The 23,620-nt window shown below is 40.2% G+C and overlaps 1 protein-coding gene across 1 annotated transcript; it reads right to left on the bottom strand.

Annotated features, from left to right (window-relative positions):
• Window positions 1–475: 475 nt before the first annotated feature.
• Window positions 476–11,902, bottom strand: tmco4 (transmembrane and coiled-coil domains 4). Its single transcript, XM_069660147.1, has 14 exons — window positions 11,841–11,902; window positions 10,976–11,126; window positions 8,957–9,131; window positions 8,515–8,542; window positions 8,286–8,415; window positions 7,595–7,692; window positions 6,799–6,942; window positions 6,523–6,642; window positions 5,175–5,339; window positions 4,847–4,983; window positions 4,579–4,663; window positions 4,351–4,468; window positions 4,110–4,227; window positions 476–1,852 (listed from the first exon to the last, which is right to left on the bottom strand). Exons 1-14 carry the CDS (start codon window positions 11,887–11,889, stop codon window positions 1,358–1,360), a joined length of 2,013 nt encoding a protein of 670 aa, XP_069516248.1. The 5' UTR covers window positions 11,890–11,902; the 3' UTR covers window positions 476–1,357.
• Window positions 11,903–23,620: the final 11,718 nt, after the last annotated feature.

Genomic DNA, 23,620 nt, shown 5'->3' with positions numbered 1-23,620 from the left:
GCTTTTAAACTGCAGTGTACCAAGGACAGGCTGAACAACACGTTTTCAGATTGGCAGGTTTGAGACGTCACAAATCTAAGGAGCCAATCCCGTTAATGGACGGTGTGACGCTATGCATATCATTATGTGTAACCTATGGCAACCACTTCGGCGATGTGCGAACCAGCTATAACCGTCATCATAATGTTTGCAAACTCACTACTGACTACTAACATTAACGTTACAACTGATTACTAAATTTCAAGCTAGCTAAGTTTCAACAAGTTGCCACTAAACGATGGCAGAGACGTGTTTAATTTTACGAAGGGAGAAATGTAGTACATAGTGGGGGCGGGGACTATGCAGATTTAGGAATTTTAAATGACGGAGAAGGAGGAGCCTTTGGAGGAATTTTACAAGGTAATTAAAATGTATTTTGCAGAAAAAAACGTATCAGACAATTTATTATTTCAAGCAGAGCATTTTATGTCTAAAAACATGACTGGAGCTGGTCTGGAATGATGGAATTCAAGCGTACTCTGTTGGACAAACTACAAAAGAAAAACATCCTTAATTCCCTCCATACCATTGGGGTATATACAGTAAATATAATGCAGATACAGATATATCTTTGAAAAGGCCCATATTGGCCCAATAGTATCTCCAAACTATTATATCTGTCGGGCCCCAGTGAACACAAATTTTGTATTGCTCATATGTGTGATTCTTTCCGCAAGTGAAATGTGGTTAAACAAATCAATACAGACGCAATCTAAAAATAAAACCTCAAAAATTTGGGTTAAGACTTTTTCCAATTCTTATTGTCAGTATAAAGCGTAACTAAACTCTACAGAAGGCAGCACTTCACATTGGAACGGGTGTAATAGAAAATTAAGGCTTTGAAGAAGACGTACTCATGTATCCCCCCCCCCAGGCCTTGTGAAAATTAAATTACCGTGATAATATCCATAGCAACCGAGGCATTTCATGAAAATGAGAAGGGTGAGAGAAACACAGATATCACCTTTTTTGTGGCATCCTCTAACACCTGCAAAAACACATTATTTATAGCTATTAGACCTCACAGGGAGTTCATTTAATAAATTACATAACACCATTTACATTATGTAAAAAAAATCTACAATTCTAAATTGCTATTAAATTAATACATTAGTCTAAAAAAATCACTTGGTCCTTGAAAAGCAATTAATTCAGGGGCTTTTTTCTCGAGGCTGCCATATGTGTGCTTTGTGATTCCCATCTCCGGCATGTCAGTGTGTTGAGAATGGATTATTTTCTCTGACAAAGCTCTGAGGCTGAAAAAAAACTCGAGAGGACGAGATTGTACATGGAAGCAGCTGGTGCTGTAACATGCTCTTTACAAGTTTGGCTGCTTTTGTTTGTGTGTGTGCTCTGTAGTCCAGTGTGTATCCTCCCAGCTCCATGATATGTGTTCATCGACAGCGTCCTCATTAACATTACAAGGGGCATTAAAATCAGAGGCAGTGCTGTCATTAGCTGCGCCCTCCTCAGAACAGTTCCTGACTCCGATTTGACTCTCAGATTCTGTATCGTTTAATGAGTCCAGCAGGTCTGAAATATCAGGGATATCCCACCCGTCAACATCCTCTTTCTCTGTAGCCTTTTTCACGTCTCCAGTATCTTCTGTACAAGCCTCCGCCCCCTCAGCCTGGTTTAATGTCTCAGTAACTTGTTGCGGATCAGGGGTCTGTTCGGGGACGTCCACTGTCTCCTTTGTAATTGTTTCAGGCTGAGGAAGAGCAAAGGAGGCTCCTGGGACTTCTTTAGTTGGAACTCCGACTGCCACTAGGATGGTGTCCATCTGACGCATGTAGTCCAGATGGCCGTTCACCTGGGAAGCACAAACAGGGTCACTTATCTCTGGGTATAAAAGGGAAACACATTTCTTTGTAAATAACGGTGTTTTATTCCTTTTTTTAAAGGAAAAGATTTGTACAAATCTGGTCGTATTTTTTGTACAGCAATTTTCCTACTCCTCACACTACATGACCAGGTATAGCGTGTTTGGTGCTTCAGACATGTCACAAAGTGTATTTTTACTCCTTTTTTGTGTTCAGTTACGTGAAATGTGAAACCTCTTAAATTTTACCAGGTTCAACCATGACTGAAGTGTGACGTTTCATATGAAATCATTCTGGTTGTTGTTGCTGTGCCAGCAGGGGCCTTAATGTTTTATCATGTCTTTATTTCTTTTCACAAAACAAATGTCTGTTTTAAAGTGCTAATAAAATTCTGTCATAATCTCATACCATTTTATCAACACTTATTTTATTAAATACTAAATTAAACTTTTCCTCCAAAAATGCACAGCTTAGGGTTTTTTGTAAAGCTGCACTTATATGTTAGCAACAGGTCAAATAACTTTGTGTTGTGAAAAGAACTGCTCATGATGATGATAACACAGAGAATTATTACCAGGGCCCGTTTGTTCAAAAGATTTAATCCTGATCAGAGTTATCCGGACCTTTTTTCTATCCGGGATCAGGTAATCCGGCTTACTTTTATCTCAGTTGTTTAAGAAAACTGGATCAATCTTATCCAGATACTGACTTTTAAGGATTACCACATCCGGATAACCAGAGCTCTGAATGGGATTCTATACTTTGTCCACAGGGGGCGCCAAAATCCACACAAAACAAAAGTTCCTGACAGTTACTTTTATATGTATGTTTTATGTTTGATATTAATAGCTATTTGGCAAAATATTTTATGGGGACGAAATACTTCGTCTACTACGAAATACTATTTTTTTCCACAACCCTAATGTCTACCTCATCTGCTGTGTTACAATAGACGTTGAAAAAATGTCTAAAGCACCAACATCATTGTAAAAATTGTGTTTTATTTGACCTACTTACAAGTTTTTTTTACGTGGTGTTCCTCTTAGCCAGCCTGAACCCTCCCCTGTGCTTGGATCAGGGTAATCCTGATGTTTGGAATAAATTCCCAATCCTACTCAAAAGTATTGAACAACCTAAACTAGAGGTTTTTTCCGGATCTAATCCGATTATGTAATCCTTTGTTTATTTTTTACAACCTGTTTTCAAGATTTGATCCTATCTGATAGCTAAAAACCTTTGAACAACTGGGCCCTGCTCCTGGATAGAAAACAAGTGGATTTTCAAATCCAGATAAGTCTTATCCAGATTAAATCTTTTGAACAACTGGGCCCTGGGCACTTGTGTTCCTCTCAGCTCTACAGTGTGTTCTGGTTTTTATGACCTGCATCTTGGTGTTTTAGTTCATTCTCCCAGCTCTCATTAGAGATAAGCTAGTGAATGTAGTGGAGCACTTACCAGCTGGCAGTGTTGGTGAGACCAAAACAAAGCTACACAGAGTTCTACTGAACAATAGACGGCTCTTTGCTCACAACATGTTTGCTATAAAAGTAGTTCTGCTGCCCCAAAATAACCGAAAAAACATTATTAACACCTTTAAAGGATCCCAGCTAGCTTCGTGATAGTTTGACATTATGCAACAGTGGAAAGCCTAAAAACGTATAATGAATATTTAATGAATACCCTCAAATGACAGTAAGTATCAAATCAGAGGCACAAAGTTATGTGTTAACCTTTGTACCCAACGTAGACATAAATATCCCAGACTAGCAGTAGGTACTACATATTTTGGGATGATTGCGTCGTCTATCAATTGTGTCTCCTCTCCGATCAGTAATTTCTCAAAGGGATATAAACAACAAGCTCGTTGTTATTGCCAAAATAAACCTACAGTGTTTACTGGTATTTCAAAAAAAATACCTGCTTGCGGTACATTGTTACACGGCTCCCACAAAAAAATAACAGAACATTCGTACCACCATATGTTTTCAAGAAATGACACTGAAACGCTATAATTAACCAATCAGAATCGAGTACTGCACATAGCTCTGCTATAATATTGGATTTTTTGTTTTTCACAGACTGCTCTAACTAATGTGACATTTTATGCTTGTCAAGTGTCAATCGAACCTCAGCTTCATGTGTTTAAAAACCTTGAGATGCTGAATAATCTTAAGCCTGTATGTGCTTGAAATCCTATTCATTAAGAAAACTTTAGTTGGGTTATTTCACATATAAGCGCTGACTCACCACAGAAGACAGATCCACATTGATTACCCGCCGATCCTGGACGTTGATTGGCTGTAGCCCAGCAACAGACAGCTGTGCAGATGAACCTCGATACAAGTACCCCAGGAGCCAGTCCCCTCTGAAAGGTAAGAAAGTCTCTCATTAAGGCAATACTTAAATCACAAATCCCATGTGAATAGGTATATGAAAACTATAAAGCTTTAAATGTTATATACTGCAGAATAAAACTGTATTATGTTACCTGCAGTAGCCGTTCACTATTTTCCCAGCCACTACCCGGGTCATTCTCTCCCAGGCCTTTTCAGAGCCATCCACAGGGGCGCCCAAGAGGACTACATCCTCCACTACTCCTTCACAACCTGAGGGATCACAACAACACAGGACTCAATGAGTTTGTAAGAGCGATGTGTGATGTAATACTGTTAGCCTGCCATGAGAATTAAGTGCTGAAGTGATTAGAAGTTCGCACCCTGGTCATTGGCGAGCTCCTGTAGACAGTAGTAGATAACTCTGGCTCCAAGACTGAAACCTATGAGACTGACAGGCCGCTTCCCCTTCAAATACAGAAAGAGAAGAGATGCACAGTTCTGAGGTAGCTTACATGCACTATTTATAATTTTGTAATGTTGTGCTATAAGAAATAAATAATAAAAACCCCTCTAGAGCAATATAAGACACAATAATGTGGTATTATTCAGTAAAATATGTCTTAACACAGGTAAGAGGTAGCACGATACCTGCTGTCTGCTTCTCAAAACCTGTGCCAGGTGTTTTCCCACCTCAGCTGAGCGGTTCAGACAAACACACCAGGGATGGTCGATGACGCTGGCTGCTGCCAGCAGAGACGCAGGCCACGTCAGAGCTGCCACAATGCCTGCAAAGAGAGATGGTGTTAAAGAAATCAATGCAATACCAAGCAAGGGTCAAAACAACAGAAGGACAGTGGCTAGATAAGATAGTCAGGGTTGTTTAACAGAGAGAAAGTTATCACTGGCAATCAGTGCAACGATGACATGAGTTTTTATCTTGATGTTTAGAACCGAAAATATATGACCATCCGCCTACCTGAGAGCACTGTGTACTTGAGTGCTTCCTGGGCCACAATGCTAACCAGCCCGTCCAGCAGGTAGGCCATGGCTGAGCCCAGATCCCTAAGGAAACGGGACTCCCACACCAGGCAGTACTGTTCCCCACACTCGCCCAGGCTGCACCACGGGGCTTGGAAGGAACCTGGAAGACAGCGGTTGTGTTTTTATGGAAGGAAAAGACTAAGCAGCACTTGTGTTAAGTGTTTTATCCATTATTTGAGAAGGGGGTACTCAGCTCATTACTAAGGTGTATTTATTATTGGGGCGAGAGCTGCACTGTGTTATGCAAAAGCAAAACTCAAGTGTTTTTTTTGCATAATCTCTGGTGGGCACTCTACCTTTATAGTGTTGGAACATTATGTGTAGAACCTTGAACATCACTACTACATTATCTTTTTGTTAACCATGTTTTCATGCTGTTGCTGAGCAATCCCAACAATGTTTGTTTTGTTTTTTTCCTTTAAACGTGCTGAGCGTGGGCAGGGAAGAGCCCATGCAATTCATTAAAACCGAAGCATTTGTTTGATGTTGACATACAGTTTTTGTAACTAATGTTTTTGGACATTAAGCTACCATGTTCACAATATTATCTGTCTAACCCTTCAAGATTTGTACATAAGTAAATGAAGATATATTTTCCTGGTTTTTATAAGTGTTTGTTAAGTATATGACCCCTCCCGCGTGTCATCCCCACTCTCCCTCCCTCAATAAAACGCATAAAAGGCCCCAAAAAAAAGACATCTGAATGTTCAGAGAAAATCATCAGAAGAATTTCTAGTGTTTGTTTAGTCTATACTTAATGCCTACAGATTCTACATTTATATGTAGAATCTGTAGGCAGGGACGTGGATTTCTGGGATTGCAAGTGTTCTGGTTTCCGTTTGTACTACGCTTGTAGTCCGAGTAATATTGACCAATCATGTATCAGCAGGCTGCGGCTGGGATCCGAGATTGGTCTATACTTTCTGATTTTCCCTTCAGATTTCAAAATAAAAGCCCCATTATGGTATGGATCAAAGTTTGACAGAGTGAAGCGTAAAGTAAAAAGGGTTTTCACAGGAAAGCCACCCCAACTCTTTCTTAGAAATTGTATTTCCTCACTTATCATTTCTTACTAAAATTTGGCTCTATTATCACCTTTCTACTATTAAAACTCTTCATTCTCCTTCCAGCTATATCAATCGCAATTAAAAAATTAACTATAGAAAATTGCCTTTACAATCTAAAAACAACATAGACCATGGTAGATGGTTTATCCTTATTACCCATACCTAATCAGGGGAAACCGTATAACATCAAAATGAAACATTAAAAGCCAAACTTACTGTATTTACCACTGCAGAGCCAACCTGTCACTGCGATGGTCAGGTGAAGATGCTTCCCGGAACTGAGTGGCAGGAATTCAAATTCTTCTATCGCCCCAACACATTTATTCATCTTATAGCCTGGAGAGAGCAAAGTTATGAAAATGAAATACAGGCAGCAAAGAGAGAAAAACTAGAAAAAAATGAGAAAAGCCACCAACTTAAAAATATTTTGAATCTTCATAAACGTGTGTACTTATCAAGATCAGACAATCATGTGTCATCCACCGCTCTTACCAGTCAATCCAGCTCCTGCTGCTCCAAACAGAGAGGCCATGATTGCAATGCCAGCGGCTGAGCCCAGAGCAGCAGCCCCGCCAGCCCCGATCACAGCTCCTGCCCCTGCTGCCACCAAGGGGGCTGCCAGCCCACCTGTCACACCTGGCAACAACACAGACAAAAAAAGTCAATATCTGTGTGCCAGATGCAATCTTCATTATGACAGTCCTGACATTCTATGGTGATTTCCAGATCAGTAGAGTAGCTTATTTGTTAAAGTCCACATTTTTGAAATTGCATGTAAATGTCAATTCAAATGTTTGTTTTGTGCTTTGTCTGGTTGGCTGTTGTTCCTTTGATATTTGTTTCTTATTTATGGTCTCTATTCTATGTCATATGTTAAGATATAAGAGAATGCCAAGATGCTTAAAAACTAAATCTTGATGGTGTAAATTGTAAAGTTCTAACTTTGACTGGAGGAATTTGAACAGATTTGTGGTCAGATCAGCTCCTCTACAGAAGGAATGGACACTTAGGATGCACTGCAGAGGCAGTAATAGTCACTATCACTTTTAGGTAGCACTGCTCAGGCATGGGTGGTTTGGAGGGGGTTCATATTATTGCACATTATTTAAGTCTGTGTTTTCCATTGTGTGGTAGATTTTCTGTTTTCTTATTTTATTTTTGGTTTTGTTTGTTAGTTTGTATTTTGTCTTGTCTCAACTGCACATGCTTCACAATAACGATATCTGAAACTAGTCCTAACTTTGAAAAAAAAACAGATTTAATAAGCACTTAAAGCAGGAATAATCACCTATCACAGTTCCTCCGCCCACAGTGGCCAGTCCAATGAGGAGGTAGCGTCGTAACTTTCGCCCTCTTTCTCTCCTCTGCCGCCGAGAGGACTCCTCTCTAAATAAGGACAGATCATATGCATCAGTTGAAATATCAATTGTGTCCAAAAATAAAAATGTCAAATTACTCTTTTGGTGCATTTAAGATGACATCTTAAATAACAATAAGCTTCCTGATTATGCCACACAGCTATTTTATTGCATTTGTTTTGTGTGACTGCCATGCACAGTGTTCATGTTGATTAAATGAGTGGTTGTCAAAGTCCAGTGACCTACAGGGGGGTCCTTCAAGGGGTTCCAGGAGGTCCACAGAACTGCATTTTTAGCATTATTCATCCATTAGCAACACAATGACCAACTGTCTATTTTTGTCATGGGTTTCATACATTTTCTATATTAAAACATATTTAAAACAGGTGTAAAACAAAAACACATGGGGGATTCTTGGATCAAATCTAATCATACGGGGGTCCACGGTCTAATATCTGATGTGACACACATAACACTCAGCAAAACTAAAAGCTAAAGCATATTTTACTACAGTATTTTAAATTCACTAATGTTTTATAAAACATTTTTAAGAAGTGGAGTAAAATGCACCATGTAAACAAAGCTTCTGACTCAGACACAGTCATCAATCATCCATCTTACTCGCTCTCCTCCCCTCCTTCCCTCAGCCTCTCTCCCAGTGTTCCCTCAAACTCCTCCAGCTTCTGTGGAAGGACTCGCAGCAGACAGCTGACATGACGGATGAGGACCCTGGATCTGGCATCATACTTGCCTGAGAACATGACAGACAAGAAAGAAATAAAGTAACAGCTTTTTAGGGTTTTACACCCTCTTAAGGTAGATTGTTAATAATTAATCAAAGAATTCTTACCGTCTTTGACCGAAAAAGACACCAGATCCTGAAACATCAAGGTGAAAGCATTTTATTATAAAGACGATGGGTTTAAAGACGTCTAGACAAATAACTAGTCCATTTCAATTTAATGGCTTTAATTAAAAAACACATCAAAGTGCTGATTCGTTTTAATTGCATAAAATAAAAACTTGAGTGTACAGATGTAATCAAATTAAATCATGTATGACCTTGATTTAAAATGACAATGACACAGAAACTGGCACTTCAGTTCTATGTGTATAAAACTGTAGTATTTAATTTATACAATTCTACCCATCATGTTGTTTCAATGCAGTGCTTAACAGTTTAAAAACCCATCTGCTTTGCCACTTTTATATTTGCTGTTACAACAATAAAGGTTCCCACAGGCACCATGACAGTATAATGTAATCACATCCTCATTGTAAGTGACAAAGACCTGTATGATGGGTGTGGATCCAGCTGCCAGCAGAGGTTCAGCCTGCAGGATGGAGAGGAAGGTGTCAGAGCCCTCGAAGCCCAGGCCTGACAGGAAAGCCCCCATGACCGGCATCACGGACTCATCCAGGTCCAGCCATCGTACCAGACCCTGCAGGTACTGCTCCCTGAACCCACTGACAAACACACAACTGTTCAGCTCCTGAAGTCAAGTAACAGATCAGTCAAAACATTATGACCACACAGTTATTGGCAAAGTATTCTCTATTTACAGATTCTACATAGTAGAATAGTCTAAATAGAATAATCTGTAGGCAGGGACGTGGGTTTCCAGGAAGGCAAGTGTTCTGGTTGCAGTTTAAACTATGCTTGTAGTCCGAGTAATATTGACCAATCACGCATCAGCAGGCTGTGGCGTATGCAGGAAAAACAGTCCGTGAGAAGAGGCGGAACGTAATCCACCGTAATGCTATCCCAGCTCCCATCAGCGCCATCTGACGACGATTTAGCTCCTTATTAATCTCCATAAACAGACATCTGCATGTAAGTTCAGCTAACAATCTGTCCTAGATCTAAAATGTAATTTGAGATCAATTCCCTTGACATTGTGTCACAAAAGCCGTTCAGTGTTCAGATTTCCCAACTTCCTCGAATGCACAAGATCAATCCGTCCTCCGTTCAACAAACGAAGATTTTAAAAGTTTTCTCCTCCTCTGGAGGACTGACCTGACAAAGCTTGAATTTTTACTTCTTACAAATCTGCTTCATGATGTTGAAATTTCTTCAAAAGTTAGACCTGTTAATAACAAGTAAATCACAATAAAACGGTTTCTCTTTCTGTAACAATGCAGCACACAGAAAAGGAAGTCTTGATGGGAAGTTGTTTATCGCTTACTGCCCGGCACGTTCACCGGTGATCCAAAAGGCTATATCGTCTCAGACTATAGCCGATGGGCTCCGAGATCGTTGGTGAAGTAATTGGCTAATTTTTCCAGGCCTTTGACAATTTCAGGATGTCTGACACTTTCCAAAGCCAAAATGAACAGGATTTATCCACTGCAGTTTGTAAACAAAGCATTCCTTAACACCAGGGGCCTGTTTCAGAAAGTATAAACTTTCAGTATATTAACCCAGAGTTAAGGGAAATCCTGTGTTTTCAGCTCCAGAAACAGAGATAACTTTTCTCAGAGTCCGTTTGTCTTGTCTCCTCTCCTCCTGTTGAGCCAGAAGAAGCTGTCTAACATGTTTAATTTCCTTATTCATACAGTCTTGTTTGAGCACATATCGAAGCATATTCATGTGCAAAAGTTGAACCTTATGGCTAAGGAAAAAAAAGGTTGGATATAAGTTCTCTACCTCAAGGACTATTTTAACAATTACGACTTTTATGAACCATAAGTCACCAATGTAAGGACATAGACAGCATTCTTTGGTGATTGTGGATTCATTCCCAGCTTAGAAAACAATCTATACGAGAGACTGTCCTTCTTTAAAACAATATCCTATATAAAAACAACAATATAACAATGGACATGCAACATGGTATACAACAGTCAGGCTGTCATCTATTCCCCTGCACTAAAATGTTCTTTATATATTTCTGTAGAGATCAGTCTTTAAATAAAAGTCATCTGTATAAAGCTTTAGAGAAATAAGGGGCTGATCAATGAAGCCTTAATTTGCTTTGACAGCCTTATGGTTAGAAATTACACATGCTGAGTCGTCATTAAATGCTGTTGAGAAACATACTTAATAGGATCAGTCATCCCTCTAAACTAGGATGTGTTTGCTGAAATAAAGTAGGTTTGAGAGTCAATCACACTGACTAAACATAAATATCTTGTCAGTCAGCAGCTTTTCAAAAATGTACGCTGGAATTTTAGGAAGTTAAATGTTCTGTCGGAAAAAATATAGAAGTAGCTCCCCTCAACACCATGACAACATTGAGAATACTGGGAGACACACACACACACACACACACAGAATGTCATGATGACATTATCTTTCATGGCTCCGTTACCTGTTTTCAGGTCCAGTAAACAACTGGCCCAGAGATACACCACACAGTGCTGCAAAAGCAAAGCGGCCCTGTTCAGTCAACTGTCTGCTGATAATTTCCTCTGGGCTTTGGTCACGTGGGGCATCTTGTGTTGTCTCTGCACCACCTGGGTCTAAGGTGATACATGGACAAAGCTTAATTATTAACTTGTAGGTAGCAGTTTAGTTCAGCCACATAAAGTTGCAATTGAGGTATTATGACATATCAAATACAGAGAAAAAATTAAATACAATCTCTATGACATGTAATATGTAGGCTAATTCAGGATAAACAGACAGTGTGTACGAACGTTGTAATAAGATTTTAAATGCTGTTTAATGGATCACATGCATGCCGAACCAACCAGAACACCCACATGATTGTTATGAGGTCTTATGTCATATTCTAGGAGATATATTACTGTGAGCTATCATAAATGTTACTGATTGCTGAACGTGGTTTGGTTTAGTTTCGTTATATTCTTGCAAATAGCTACGCCAAACTGGGTTACATGACGTCTAACTTTAGGTTCCTGGAGTCTCTGATGAACTGTCCTGAATTCAGCATACATTGGCTGCTAAAATGTCTGCGACCCACAAAAGTTATTAATACTCCTGTAAGCTATTCTTCAAATAAAACCTGTGTAACTTAAACCAATGAATTCCAACAAAACATAACACTTGTTCCGCTAACTGCTAACTTGTTAAGTACAGCTGGCTGATTGTGGCTGTGTTGTCTCCGATGTAAATTAGCTAACGGTTTGGTGGTAACGTTTAATAACGTCTTTAATTTAATAACCTACTCCATTACAGCACTGTGAAAATAAAAAACAAATACTATGTTGTACCTGGAGTAAAGTTGTTGTCCGTACTCTTCTGTTTTTCCTCCATTGCCATAGATGTTACAACTCTACAGACTGAACTTTTGTTGCATTCAGGTGTTTGTCCTGAGCTCTGAAATCACCAAATTCATGTTGATAGATACAGTCATTGATTCAAACCCTTTAATAGCAAGCTAAATATTCCCGAAACCCATACCAGTCCAACAAAACCTTTGTTATGGATGCTTTACTGTTCTATATCAACCTGTGCAGAGCTACTATGTGCTTGATTGATAGAATAAAGCAGAAAAACTTACTTTAGAAAGACGTTTGACGTGAGACTTTCTTATTTTTGGAAAAAATTATGGGTTTTGTCTCTGGTAGGACCAAACAAAAGTAAAACCTCTTATATGCAACTTCCTATGTAATGGAAATTAACATGCTTTCAGAATTGTACACCAAATTTTCAACTGTCTTTGAACGCGTCTTGTGTTTGCAACTTTTGAGTGACGTAACTTCCACGTACGCTTAAAACGGGGCAGGGGTCTATTCACGACTGAAACGTTTTTGAAAGAGAAATTGATATATAGTTGATTAATAACACAGTTTTAGGCCAGGGGTGGTAGGTTATATGCCGCGGAAGGTTAAAAAAGACAAACAAACAAACAAAAATCAACTGCTGATTTCAGTGACAAGCAATAATTCATACAAAGTGGATGAAAAAAATTGAACAAAAGTACTCAGAATCAAAACCTGTTTTTTTTTTCCAAGTAGTTTTTACTGACAAGGAATTTGCTTTTGTATTTTGTTACTAAAAGATAAACAGAAAAGAAAAGAAAAGATTAAAATATATCTATAAGATGAATAAAGTCAATAAATATAAACATAAAATAGAAAGATGGATATTAAAAATATCCAAATATTTTATTAAAAAGTAAGTACAATACATGTCTGTTTAAAATAAAGTAATATATCTGTTTTTAGAGGTGAAATCTTCTACAAGATCCAAAATCAGAGCCACTACAACTGCTGGCCAGTAGGTGTGAGTGTAACATTTATTTTGTCACTGCATTATAATTTTTCTGCTGTTCCGGCTCCACAACTCTGAATATAGCAAATGTTATTGTTGGACTATCAATTAGCTGAATGGATCCTTTTCGTTGTGTGGACAATTCTGAAATGTCAAATTGTATACTTAAGGAAGAATATACTTTGCCTATCTAAAAAAATTGCACATCTATTCGGACATATTTAAGTTTGTTCATAGTTGTTCCAGTGTCAGTATGCCTGTCTGTCTCTCCGTGAGTCTGTCTGCCACAGGTAAAAAGCTTTCTCTCAGATGCCCGTTCACAGTACATCTGACTGAGGACGGTTGCCTGTCAACCACTCAAAGAAGCAGCTTCACTCAAGGACATGGTCATGGAAACACACTGGACTCATTTGATTAGATGTTACCAGTGGCTTAGAACGTCACAGAAACACTATTGTTGAATGTTGTGAACTGTGAACATCGATTATGACGCTTACAGACTCACAAGAATAAAGGGAGAAGACAAGAAACGCTTACAAAAGATCAAGGTCAAGGCCTTTAGAAAAACTGAGATTTAATGAAATTCTGTGGTGTCTTGTTTCTGTGCAAGTGTGATATGAGCAATATGACTCATACATTACTATTCCAAGTAGATATTATTAGTTAGTACAATACAATATAGAAGGGGATAGTACAGTGTGTGATGGATAGTATGCATAGAATGCAATAATGTTGTATTGTGTTATATAGAAAAGTGTCGTAAAATATTCATTCCATACAGTACTGAAGTATAATATGTGTAGTAGGATAAAGTAACGTAAAGTTTTAAGTTTTATGTGGTGTAGTGATAAAGTATGTGCATATATGATATAGTAAAGTACAGTACAGTATGTGTAGCATTGTATAGTATGTGTGTTGTATGAAATAGTGCATTTTATCATAGATGAAAGTATTGTTAAATATAAATTAAAGTTAAGTATTGTACAGTATGTTCAGTGTATGTATATGTACAATATGATTTACAGTTTAGTAGTGTGTGAGTATATTATAGTATATGTAGAATATAGTATAGAACTGTATGTGTGATATTGTATGATATATTATGTGTATGACATGGTGCACTAGAGTATAAAAAAGTATAGAAGAAGCATGTAGAAATATGTATAGTATATTTTAGTTAAACAGTATAGTACCGTTTTTATTGTACAATACAGTATGTCAGAGATGTGGATTTGAGACTTGGTGACTTGGACTCGAGTTAACTCGAAACTTGGAATCATGATTGGACGACTCAAAGCTTCCCGGTACGTGATTGTCATGATTGATGGCTGGCTGTCATATAGTATTGTAATTAAATATAATATTAACATGGCAGCACAGTGGTGCAGTGGTTAACACTGTAGCCTCATAGCTATATGGTTTGTGGTTTGAATCCCGGTCCGGACATAATGGGCCCTTCTGTGTGGAGTTTGCATGTTCTTCCTGTGCATGCATGGGTTCCCTCGGGGTACTCGTTAGGTCAATTGGTGACTCTGAAAATGCCCGTAGGTGTGAGTGTGAGAGTGAGCGTGAAAGATTGTCTGTCTCTATGTGTCAGCCCTGTGATTTACTGGCGACCTGTCCAGGGTGTACCCCGCCTCTCGCCCAATGACAGCAGGGATTGGCTCCAGCGCCCCACAACCGGATAAGCGGTATAGATAACGGATGGATATTATATATGTTATGTTGTACTGTATAGTTCAATATGCATAATGGTAAATTATGGTAAACCTACTTGGCAATAAACCCTGATTCTGATTCTGATTCTGAATTATAGTATGTCTAGTATAGTGTAGTATAGCAGTGGTTCCCAGTGGTTTGATGTATGTGTGCAGGGTAGGGCCACTCAGCCTTTTAGATACAAGCAGAGGGGCTCCAAGGAAAAAAGGTTTGGGAACCACTGTAGCATAGTACAGTATAGCAAAACATCCTTGGTTTAATATAGTAGTGAAAAGTAAAATAAAGATATAAAAATGTAAGTAAGTAAAAGAAAAATCAATTTCTCATCTGTATGTAGCAATCCTTTCTATCACTGTCTTCCTTGCCTTTATTTTCTTAACCATGACACACCACCTTTTCATACACTCTGTAATCCCGGCTTTGTTGATCTCTGACTTCCTGTTGGGTATTTTCAGCCTGTTTGGCTGCTGCTCGCCCACTCCCTTCCCATCTGCTTCATCAGCTCCACTTTATTGTATACACTTGGCACTACTCTCATCTCCCCTCATGTTTTCCAGACTCTACAAGAGATCAAGGCAACACAGGAAAAGTGTCCAAGGGTGGATTAAACTTCCTCCAGCCTTTTGCATGCAGGGACTGTTTGCACTGTTAGTGGGTACTTTGTCAAAAGAATATCCTGGCTTTGTCACAGAGGAATCCCCTAACCTGCGTGTGCTGTATTTGTCTCTCTCTTAAAGGCATCCTGTTTATACAGCCTCCTGAAGAGTCTCTGGTGTGTCATAGACACGACTTCATACATCGTAAAGCCACTGTATGATTACAAAGGATAAACATTAGTGTGTCTTTATTTGGAATCTGTTTCTTACATAGTATAAATAATGATTTCTATATTAAACACTGTAAGTACAACATATACAACTTACTGCAGATGATATACAGATAAAAGACTTGTTAAATAGGAGCCATATGAATTCTTTGTTCACAGACTTGACCTTTTCAGCTTGCCCAGACTTGTGATCATGGAAAAATAAAAGCCTGGAGTCTGACTCTGAAAACCTCGAGTGCTGAAAAGAAGCGATAGAAAAGATAATATGAGGTGAACTCTGTCAGTGAACTGCTGTATCTTGCATAAACTTCTGGCAGTTTGTACAGCTGTGCACCTTAATAAAAAAGTGCTTACATTTCTGCTGGCAGCAGAGCATAACAGTGATGATGGTCGGAATAAAATATCAGTTTCTGCAATCGAAAATGTCTTCAAATGCATCGTAACACTTTTAAACACAAATATTTTATTGGCAGCAACACTAAAAAGAATTCTTTACACCAAATTGGTCTTTAAAGCTGCATAAATTAGTCGATTAATTCCTAGGTCGATTGAAAAAATGTGTTGCTGAAAATTGTATTCTCTATGTTTTAGGTTTTGATGTATTATTTTGTCTATTACAGTTGTATAGTAAACTGAATGTCCTGGACTGTTTGGACTGTTGGTTGGTCAAAACAACATATGTTGCCCTGCTTATGTTTATCTTCAAAACTGTTATAAAAGCATGATTCCTTTGCCATGCAAATACGTATTATTCTTAATAAAATTAAAAATTGCACACATAATGCCAGTAACTTAAAGTAATAAACTTCATCCTCCAAGATGTTTAACTGCTTCTTGTCACACTTCTTGGTCAATGCTCACCTGCCCTCTCCCAGTAATTTTCCAATCACCCCTCCTCTGCTCCACTCTGCCAGCCTGCCACGCCCACCTCATCAGCTCGCTCAGCTCACCTGGGCATGCAGCTGCTCCTCACCAGTAATCAAATCAAGCCACCCTGCCTGTCTCTGATCACTGTGCCTTGTTGTAACCCCAGAAATCGCTGCAGCCTTCTGCTACCACAGAGTGAGGTATCCTGCCTGCCCTTACTGTGGATTATTGTGGCTCAGAGAGTCTGACTGTGTCGCCACACTCGTCTGTTCTGTGAACTCTTACCTGCTGGCTCTTCGAATCTCCTCCTGACCCCCGACTGGACCCACTGCTTTCCTCGACCACGTCTCCTGCCTGCTCCTCCACTGTACTGTTACCCCTTATAAACTGTGGTGTGAGCATGTGTTTGTTGCCACCTCACTGCACTCGTCTGCCTCCTGCTTCAGCTCATTCAGCCCGAGCCCCCAACCCCCAACCCAGTCCAAGGACTCTCAGCCAGAAGATAATCCTGAACTGTTTTCTGACCGTCTGTTTTTCCTGTTACTGCTGAACATATAAAGTTTATCATCAACGATCCCTGCTCTTAAGTGTGCTGCATTTGGGTCTTAACATCCCCCGTGACAGCTTCTCATCATTTAGCTGTGAAAGATGAACATTGACCTGATACCTGCAACTTGAAACTCCTTCATATACTGTCTCTCTACTCTGTTTGTGTTTTCTCCTTTCTTTGCAGGAAGTGGACCGGCAAAGTGAAGGTCCTTAGTGAGCAGGCTCACCTGGTAAGCTGACAAGTCTTTAAAGCTGGCCAGTGCCGTCTGACTCACTCTCTCAGCTCTCCAGTGATCTGATTTGGTTACTTTGTTTTGTCTTTTCTTTAAGAATGCAACTCTGTCAGATACTTTCTACTTACCCCTGCACTCGCATTTGTTCCTGATGTCACAAATGATTGTGGTATTGTTGATATTCAGACATTTATCTGCCCAGATTCAGGTCAGGCCAATCACTGTTTTTTTTTAATCTAATATGGGTTTGATCCATAGACTGTATAAAAAAGATGAACAACATGACAGCTCTCTCTATCGCCCCCTGCTGACTGGCTGAAGTATAGGTCATAAAGCCCGCCTCCTCCATGCTAACAGATGTGACATGAGTCAAACTATAAAATCAAAATACATGTCAGATACATTTTTCTCAAACATGGTTTCTGTCATTATAGTTTACTGCGAGTTAATGGTATAAAAAGGATGATTGACAGCTCTGTTCCAGATTAGCAGAGTAGAGGAGGAACGGCGAGAGGAAACTAAAACAATGACTACAGTCATTGAAGTTTCCAATATCTGTGAACGTTAACATTAGACCAACACAAAGAAGCTGTTCTGCTGTTAAATACGCCGGCGTGCGGGATCCTTGCTGTGTTTTTTCTGGTAATTTCAGTGTGTGTTTTGGTTATACATATTATATGTACAGTCATTACTCTTGCCAATCACTTGTTTTTATCTAATATGGGTTTGATCAATGACTTTTTATAAACGACAAACATGGCTGCCGCTGATGCAGTCTGCCACTATGTCACATTGGTTGAAGCGACATTTTGAACTTAGCGTGTTGTTAAGGCCTTTTGGAAACTAAAATTCAACTCAGAGCTTTACGACTAATTTGCATTCGCAAATTTGTCTGGTGATGTGGAGCTACCAATTTATGACTTATGGCTTTCAGATGCTCCGCCATAGAAATTTCAGTCATTTAGTTTACTGCAAAGAGACATATTGTTGCTTTCTTTTTCAGGTCCCAACTTACAGTAGCTAGGAAAAAAGTCCAACAGCACAAAAAGTAACCCTGTGATGTCACATCACTTACTTAACAAAAAAAGTTATTGACATCAGGCCTTCCTGCATGCACATTCAAACTTCTGCAGATGATCTTCAATCAACCCAAAATGGCTTCCAGTCGCCGCACGCATCAAATTCAAACCCTGTTGCTCACTTACAAAACAGCAACAAAAACGGCTCCTGCGTACCTGAACGCCCACATCCAGGTCTACACTCCCTGCCGCCCACTACGCTCTGCCAAGAAAGGCGCCTTGTACTCCCATCACAACAGGGCCGTAAGTCGCTAACTAGACTCTTCTCCTCAGTCGTCCCCAGGTGGTGGAACGAGCTACCAAACTCGGCCCGTAGAGTCCCTTTCACCTTTCAGAAACAGCTAAAGACCCAGCTCTTTCATGAACACCTCTGACCTTAATGATATCGATGCTATTGATGACGATGACATCGAGGACATAGTTTATGCTGATGATGATTATTATTATTTAAATTATCCGATCTCACTTGAAGCTGTTTGTTGGCACTTACTGACTTCGTTCTCTCCTGTCTCGATCTTTGCTCGTGTTGTGTTAACTCTCAGATGTACGTCGCTTTGGACAAAAGCATCTGCTAAATGAAATGGTAACATTGTAACATTGTATCCATCTTCCAATTGCTGAGATCTCTAAGTCTGCACCAACAGACAGACTGACATTTCCATCCCTATGGCCATGCCACTAGCATGGCTAACAAAAATAAACAAAGTTCAGAGATTGTCAAACAAGTAGTGTGAATCTTCTACAATTACTGCCTCCCACTAAACATCAATACTCTTTCGACCACAGAAGCCTGAGTAACTTTTCCACAAGACGAGTACGACCTCTTTAACCTAACCACCAGCCCTCCTGTTTCACACGTCACCCATCGATCTCCCTCAGGCTAAAACTCCTCTTCCATCTTGTACTTGAGCTATGTCACACAACCTGCCAGCGTGTGTGTGTATGTGTGTGAGCTCAGCCTTACAATGGATTACTCATTGAAAGGCAGACAGACAGACAGGCAGAGCTCACACCAGACAAGTTCAAACACAACACCCCCTCGTCTCCCCCGTACCGTATCACTAACAGACAATGTCAGGTTTCTTCTCTCTTTCTGTCACCTTGACACTCGGCAGGAGGGGAGCTGAGTGAAACCAAGACTGAGTGGACTGTTTGACCTGTGGGGCACTTGGCAGGGAGTGTTTTGTGTGCAAGAGATAAAAAGAAAGAGCAGGAAGTGAGACAGAGATAACAGAGAGAGAGAGGCTGAGAGTTTGAGCACGTGCAGAACTTGCCTGGTAGTGAAAGGCCGCAAGTTAAGTGGGGAGGCAGCGGATGTGGCTGACAGGTGATTGTGTTAACAGGCAGGATGGGCCCAACAGCAAGGTTGTCATCTGTCTGTCATTAAAGGACGGTGGGATGTTCAACACACCTGGTCAGGTGTTTGAGTAAAAGTTTGCAGCCCAGACATCACCGTTAATAACAGCCTGATAAATCCGCTGTTCAAACATTGAGAGTCTGATTCGACCAGGTGGGGATCATGTCGCTTTTAAACTATGTACGATCCTTTGTTTTTTTTATTTGTGCGATCCTTTAGTGCAAACCTTGAGCTTTGATTGGCTGCCAGGTCCTCCCCCTAACTCAACCTGCCCTAACAGATTCCCCCGCAGATGCACTTGTAATTACAACACATCCCTACTTCTTAAAACCTTCTGACATACCACAAAAGTGACTTCAGCTCCCTTTTGTCTCTGCATATGCATTGGCCCATGTGCACATTAACACTGTATATGCATGTGATCGTGTGCACGTCTGTCAATGTACGTGTGAGGACTTGAGTGCGTGCTTGTGTTTATACAGTATACAGGAGTGTTACTAAGGGTGGAAGGCAGCTGTGTGGGGTGAGGAGTAATAAGAGGGGGTGAGGAATCACAAAAGGGAGGAGAGAATGGAAAATCCAGCTGCTATCCACCGTGGCCAAAACACTGTAGAACCAGCTGAAAGAGTGATTGGGAAAAGACACAGGAAAGTGATAGGTCTATTGTATTAAAAATCACTACTTGGAAGAGAAGTGATTTGTTGTTTGCGAAAGAGCCGGCTCCTTTAAGTGAACTAGAGGAGGTCTCAGAGCTGATTTCTCCTCTTTCTTTTTTTGGTAAATTAATACAAGATATTATTAAAAGATGATCCTGTAATGTATTTGATTAACAGGATTCAGAAAGTTCACACATTGGTTAAAACATTAAAAGCCAAGCATGGTGACACTTATCCCGCTTTTTTGCCTTTAATTGACAGGACAGCTGAAGATAGACAGGAAATGTTGGGAGGAGAGAATGGGGGACGACATGCACCAAATGAATGGTAGACCGGGAGTCGAGCCCGCGATCAGTGCAAAGAGGACCGTAGCCTCTGTACATGGGGCGCCTGCTCTACCAGCTGAGCCAAACCAGCGGCCCCTTATCTCACTTTTTAATCATCAATACCACTGGATGTTACATTTGGCTCACGTTGTAACATACAGTATGTGTGCTGCATGGTGGTGCAGTGGTTAGCGCTGTTGCCTCACAGCTAGAAGGTTCCTGGTTCGAACCCCAGTTCAGACGAGTTTGCATGTTCTCCCCGTGCATGCGTGGGTTTCCTCCAGATACTTCGGCTTCCTCCCACGCTCCAAAGCTCATTAAGTTCATTGGAGACTCTGCTTGAGGTGTCAGTGTTAGCGTGAAAGGTTCTCTATGTGTCAGCCCTGTGATTGACTGGTGACCTGGTGTAACCCCACGTCTCGCCTGATGACCCTGCGACCCTGAACATGATCAGCTGTATAGATGATGGATGTCATAATGTTTTTGTTTTAAGGATGAAATACCAAACACATTGTAAAGATGATGGTATTCTACAAATAGTAAGGCTTAGTATAATATTATTTAATAATGAAATGGGTATATGTGTACACATTTATAGGTCACATAATTGTTAAATTTGACTGAATTATTAAACCCAAAAGCGGTGTTTAATGAAGAGCGGTTTGGAAGGCGAATTGCTGAGCTGAGCCAAATATGTGGCACACTGAACAGAGCCAGAATTACCATCACTGTAAGAAAGAGATGATTATAGAAAGACTCAAAAGAAAAATTAAGGGCGTGTAGAAATGTGACCAATTGTGACATCCTCGTGATGTGACTACAGACACAAACAAACTCCAGCTCAGTCCTGGATTGTGATTTTCTGTGCGTGTGAGAAACGCCTAGCACACTGCCGTCCTCCTTCCCACAGAACTCTGACGTGGATGAGTCACCGCCGCTGACCTTTCTCATGTGGCTTCTGAATAAGTGAGACTTTAGTGTTTCTCTGGGGTTTGGCGAGTTTTACAGTTTCTTTTGAGCAGTTTGTCCTTTTGGATGGACAGCCTTTATTTCGTACAGTACAAGAGAGCACTTGGGGGCACGCTGCGGCTGTGAAAGGAATTTCCCTTTTATATTTTTGAACTATAGTCTGAATTCTCAGTTCTCAGTTACTCCATTTAGATATTTTGCAAACGAGCAGCCTTCCAGATGACTTCAGGCTCATTAGGGGTAAAGTTTCTCACAGGCTGCTGCAGTCAGACCCCAATGCACTGTAAAAAGATCCATAAAATGTTGTTTATTTATCATGCACCTTCACCTCAATTCTTTGAACCTGCACCAGCCGTCTTTAAATATTCTCCAACTTGCCCTGATTGGTTTTTCTTCCCACTGAGCCAAAAAGATGAGTACATTTACCCACTATCTATAAATCTGGTCCTGCTGCCAATCCCCAAAACAATACGACCATTGTCTGCGCAGAACTCTCAAGAGGAGCCAAGCCAGCTATACCGACCCAACTTGGCAGAACCAGAGGCAGCCTGTGACATTTAACTGTGGAAACTTGCAGTGGGTGTTGGCCTCACCAGTGCGGAGACTCACTGACTGTCGATTATTGCAAAACAGATGTTCTAACTAGCGGGATGGATCGAGCTGTACACCCAGTTTTTACTCCAAGACAGTGAGCAGACGCGGTTGCTTACGTCCTAATTTAAATACACACTGTGAAAATGTGGTCCTGCCTTGAACTGGACGGCTGCATGTGTTTAATGTAACTTGTCATATTTGTTTAGAGGAGGCGAAGATTGAGCATTTTAGCCTGGATGTAGTTTGAGCTCTTGGAACGCAGGGAGATATCAACAGTTTTGTCAAAAAGCAGCATCTTACAGAAACAACATTTTATTCAGATAATATCCCCTCAGGTTACAAAATGTACAAAACAAAATGTTGTCCAAGTTTAAAGCTGAGAAAATCCCTTCAGCTTAAAAGACTAGACCCACTGTGGACACACAGGATGCTGATCAGGAGGCAGGAAAGTACCACTGACGCATGCAGGGCCGGAGGTGTCAGTGCTCAGGAAGGCAGTGGGTACATGGCTGGCTTTGAGTTTTCTGCACATCCCAGTGATGGGAAGTCCCTCCGACTTCCTGGTCTGTATTTTTAGTTTAATGGCTTTTATTTATGTGTGTGTCAAATTACAAGCAGGAGTCAAGAGTGTCAAGTGCCTCTGTTTTGCAAATGTAAATTCTGCAGAATATTTTGTCTGATATTCACTCTGACTCAGCATCCCTCCATCACTCTAAACTCTCTCCTCAATCAGAGTTTTCCAGGGTTCCTACACATTTTCCATTAAAAAAATTCCATAATTTTCCAGACTTCTCGGTAGATTTTTCAGGCCATATTTGACAAAGTAAAAATGGCTAGATGTTTATGTAAATAAGTGGTTTTAAAATCTTAACATGTACATTCTGCTTATGTATGCTATTATGTTGCCAAATAATTGCCAGGAGATTGTACCTGGTGATTTGCTGACGTTAGCTTCACTTCGCAAGCTTTCTAGACTTCTAGCTAACGTTTGCTAGTCATTTGAAGGCTGGAATAACTAGCTCAAATTCTCACCGTTTATCATTCGGTGTGTTGCCGCATTCATTGCTTGTTGTGATTGGTCTTGGTCTCCCGTTGAGTTGGGCCAAATACGTTGTGAGTCTGTGTGCAGAGGAGGCTGTGACAAGACTAGAGTACTTTAGGCCTTTCATGTGGCTTAAGATCGCCACCTCCTCCATGTTGGAGATGTCGAACGATTTTTGACAAAGTTTGCATCTGGCTTTCTATTCTAATTTTAATTTCTAATATGTAGTCAACCAGGCTTTATATTTGGGATTTTCAAGCCAGGAGTGTGTTGCTTTGGATGCAATGCAATGCGAACGCAATGCGTGTTTGGTCAATTTTTATTTCGAAATTCTGAATTTTATATTTTATAAAACAGAATCGGGCTAGTAGTCTGGAAGCACAAATATTTTTGCATACTCTCTTTTCTGTTTTCCATACCTATCCAGACCTGGAAATGACTAAAATTCCATACTTTCCCATACTGCTTAGGAACCCTGGTTTTCTTCTCCTTCGTCTTTTACATCTTTGCAATCCAGTTTCTTGCGTTTAGAGAGTGGCAACATTTCTGCTTTTCTTCCT

The sequence above is a fragment of the Semicossyphus pulcher genome, unplaced genomic scaffold, assembly GCF_022749685.1.
Source record: "Semicossyphus pulcher isolate SPU_LCO1_2020_fin unplaced genomic scaffold, fSemPul1.0.p SCAF_13, whole genome shotgun sequence".
NCBI lineage: Eukaryota > Metazoa > Chordata > Actinopteri > Labriformes > Labridae > Semicossyphus > Semicossyphus pulcher.
Note: the sequence above shows the minus strand (reverse complement) of the source record. Positions and strands in the feature narration are given on the sequence as shown.

Coding starts and splice junctions, on each gene's coding strand:
- tmco4 (XM_069660147.1), bottom strand. CDS start 11,889: ATGGCAATGGAGGAAAAACAGAAGAGTACGGACAACAACTTTACTCCA. Junction 7,693..8,285: donor GAAGGAGGGGAGGAGAGCGA/GTAAGATGGATG, acceptor GTCCTTATTTAG/AGAGGAGTCCTCTCGGCGGC. Junction 5,340..6,522: donor GCTCTGCAGTGGTAAATACA/GTAAGTTTGGCT, acceptor GCTGTCTTCCAG/GTTCCTTCCAAGCCCCGTGG.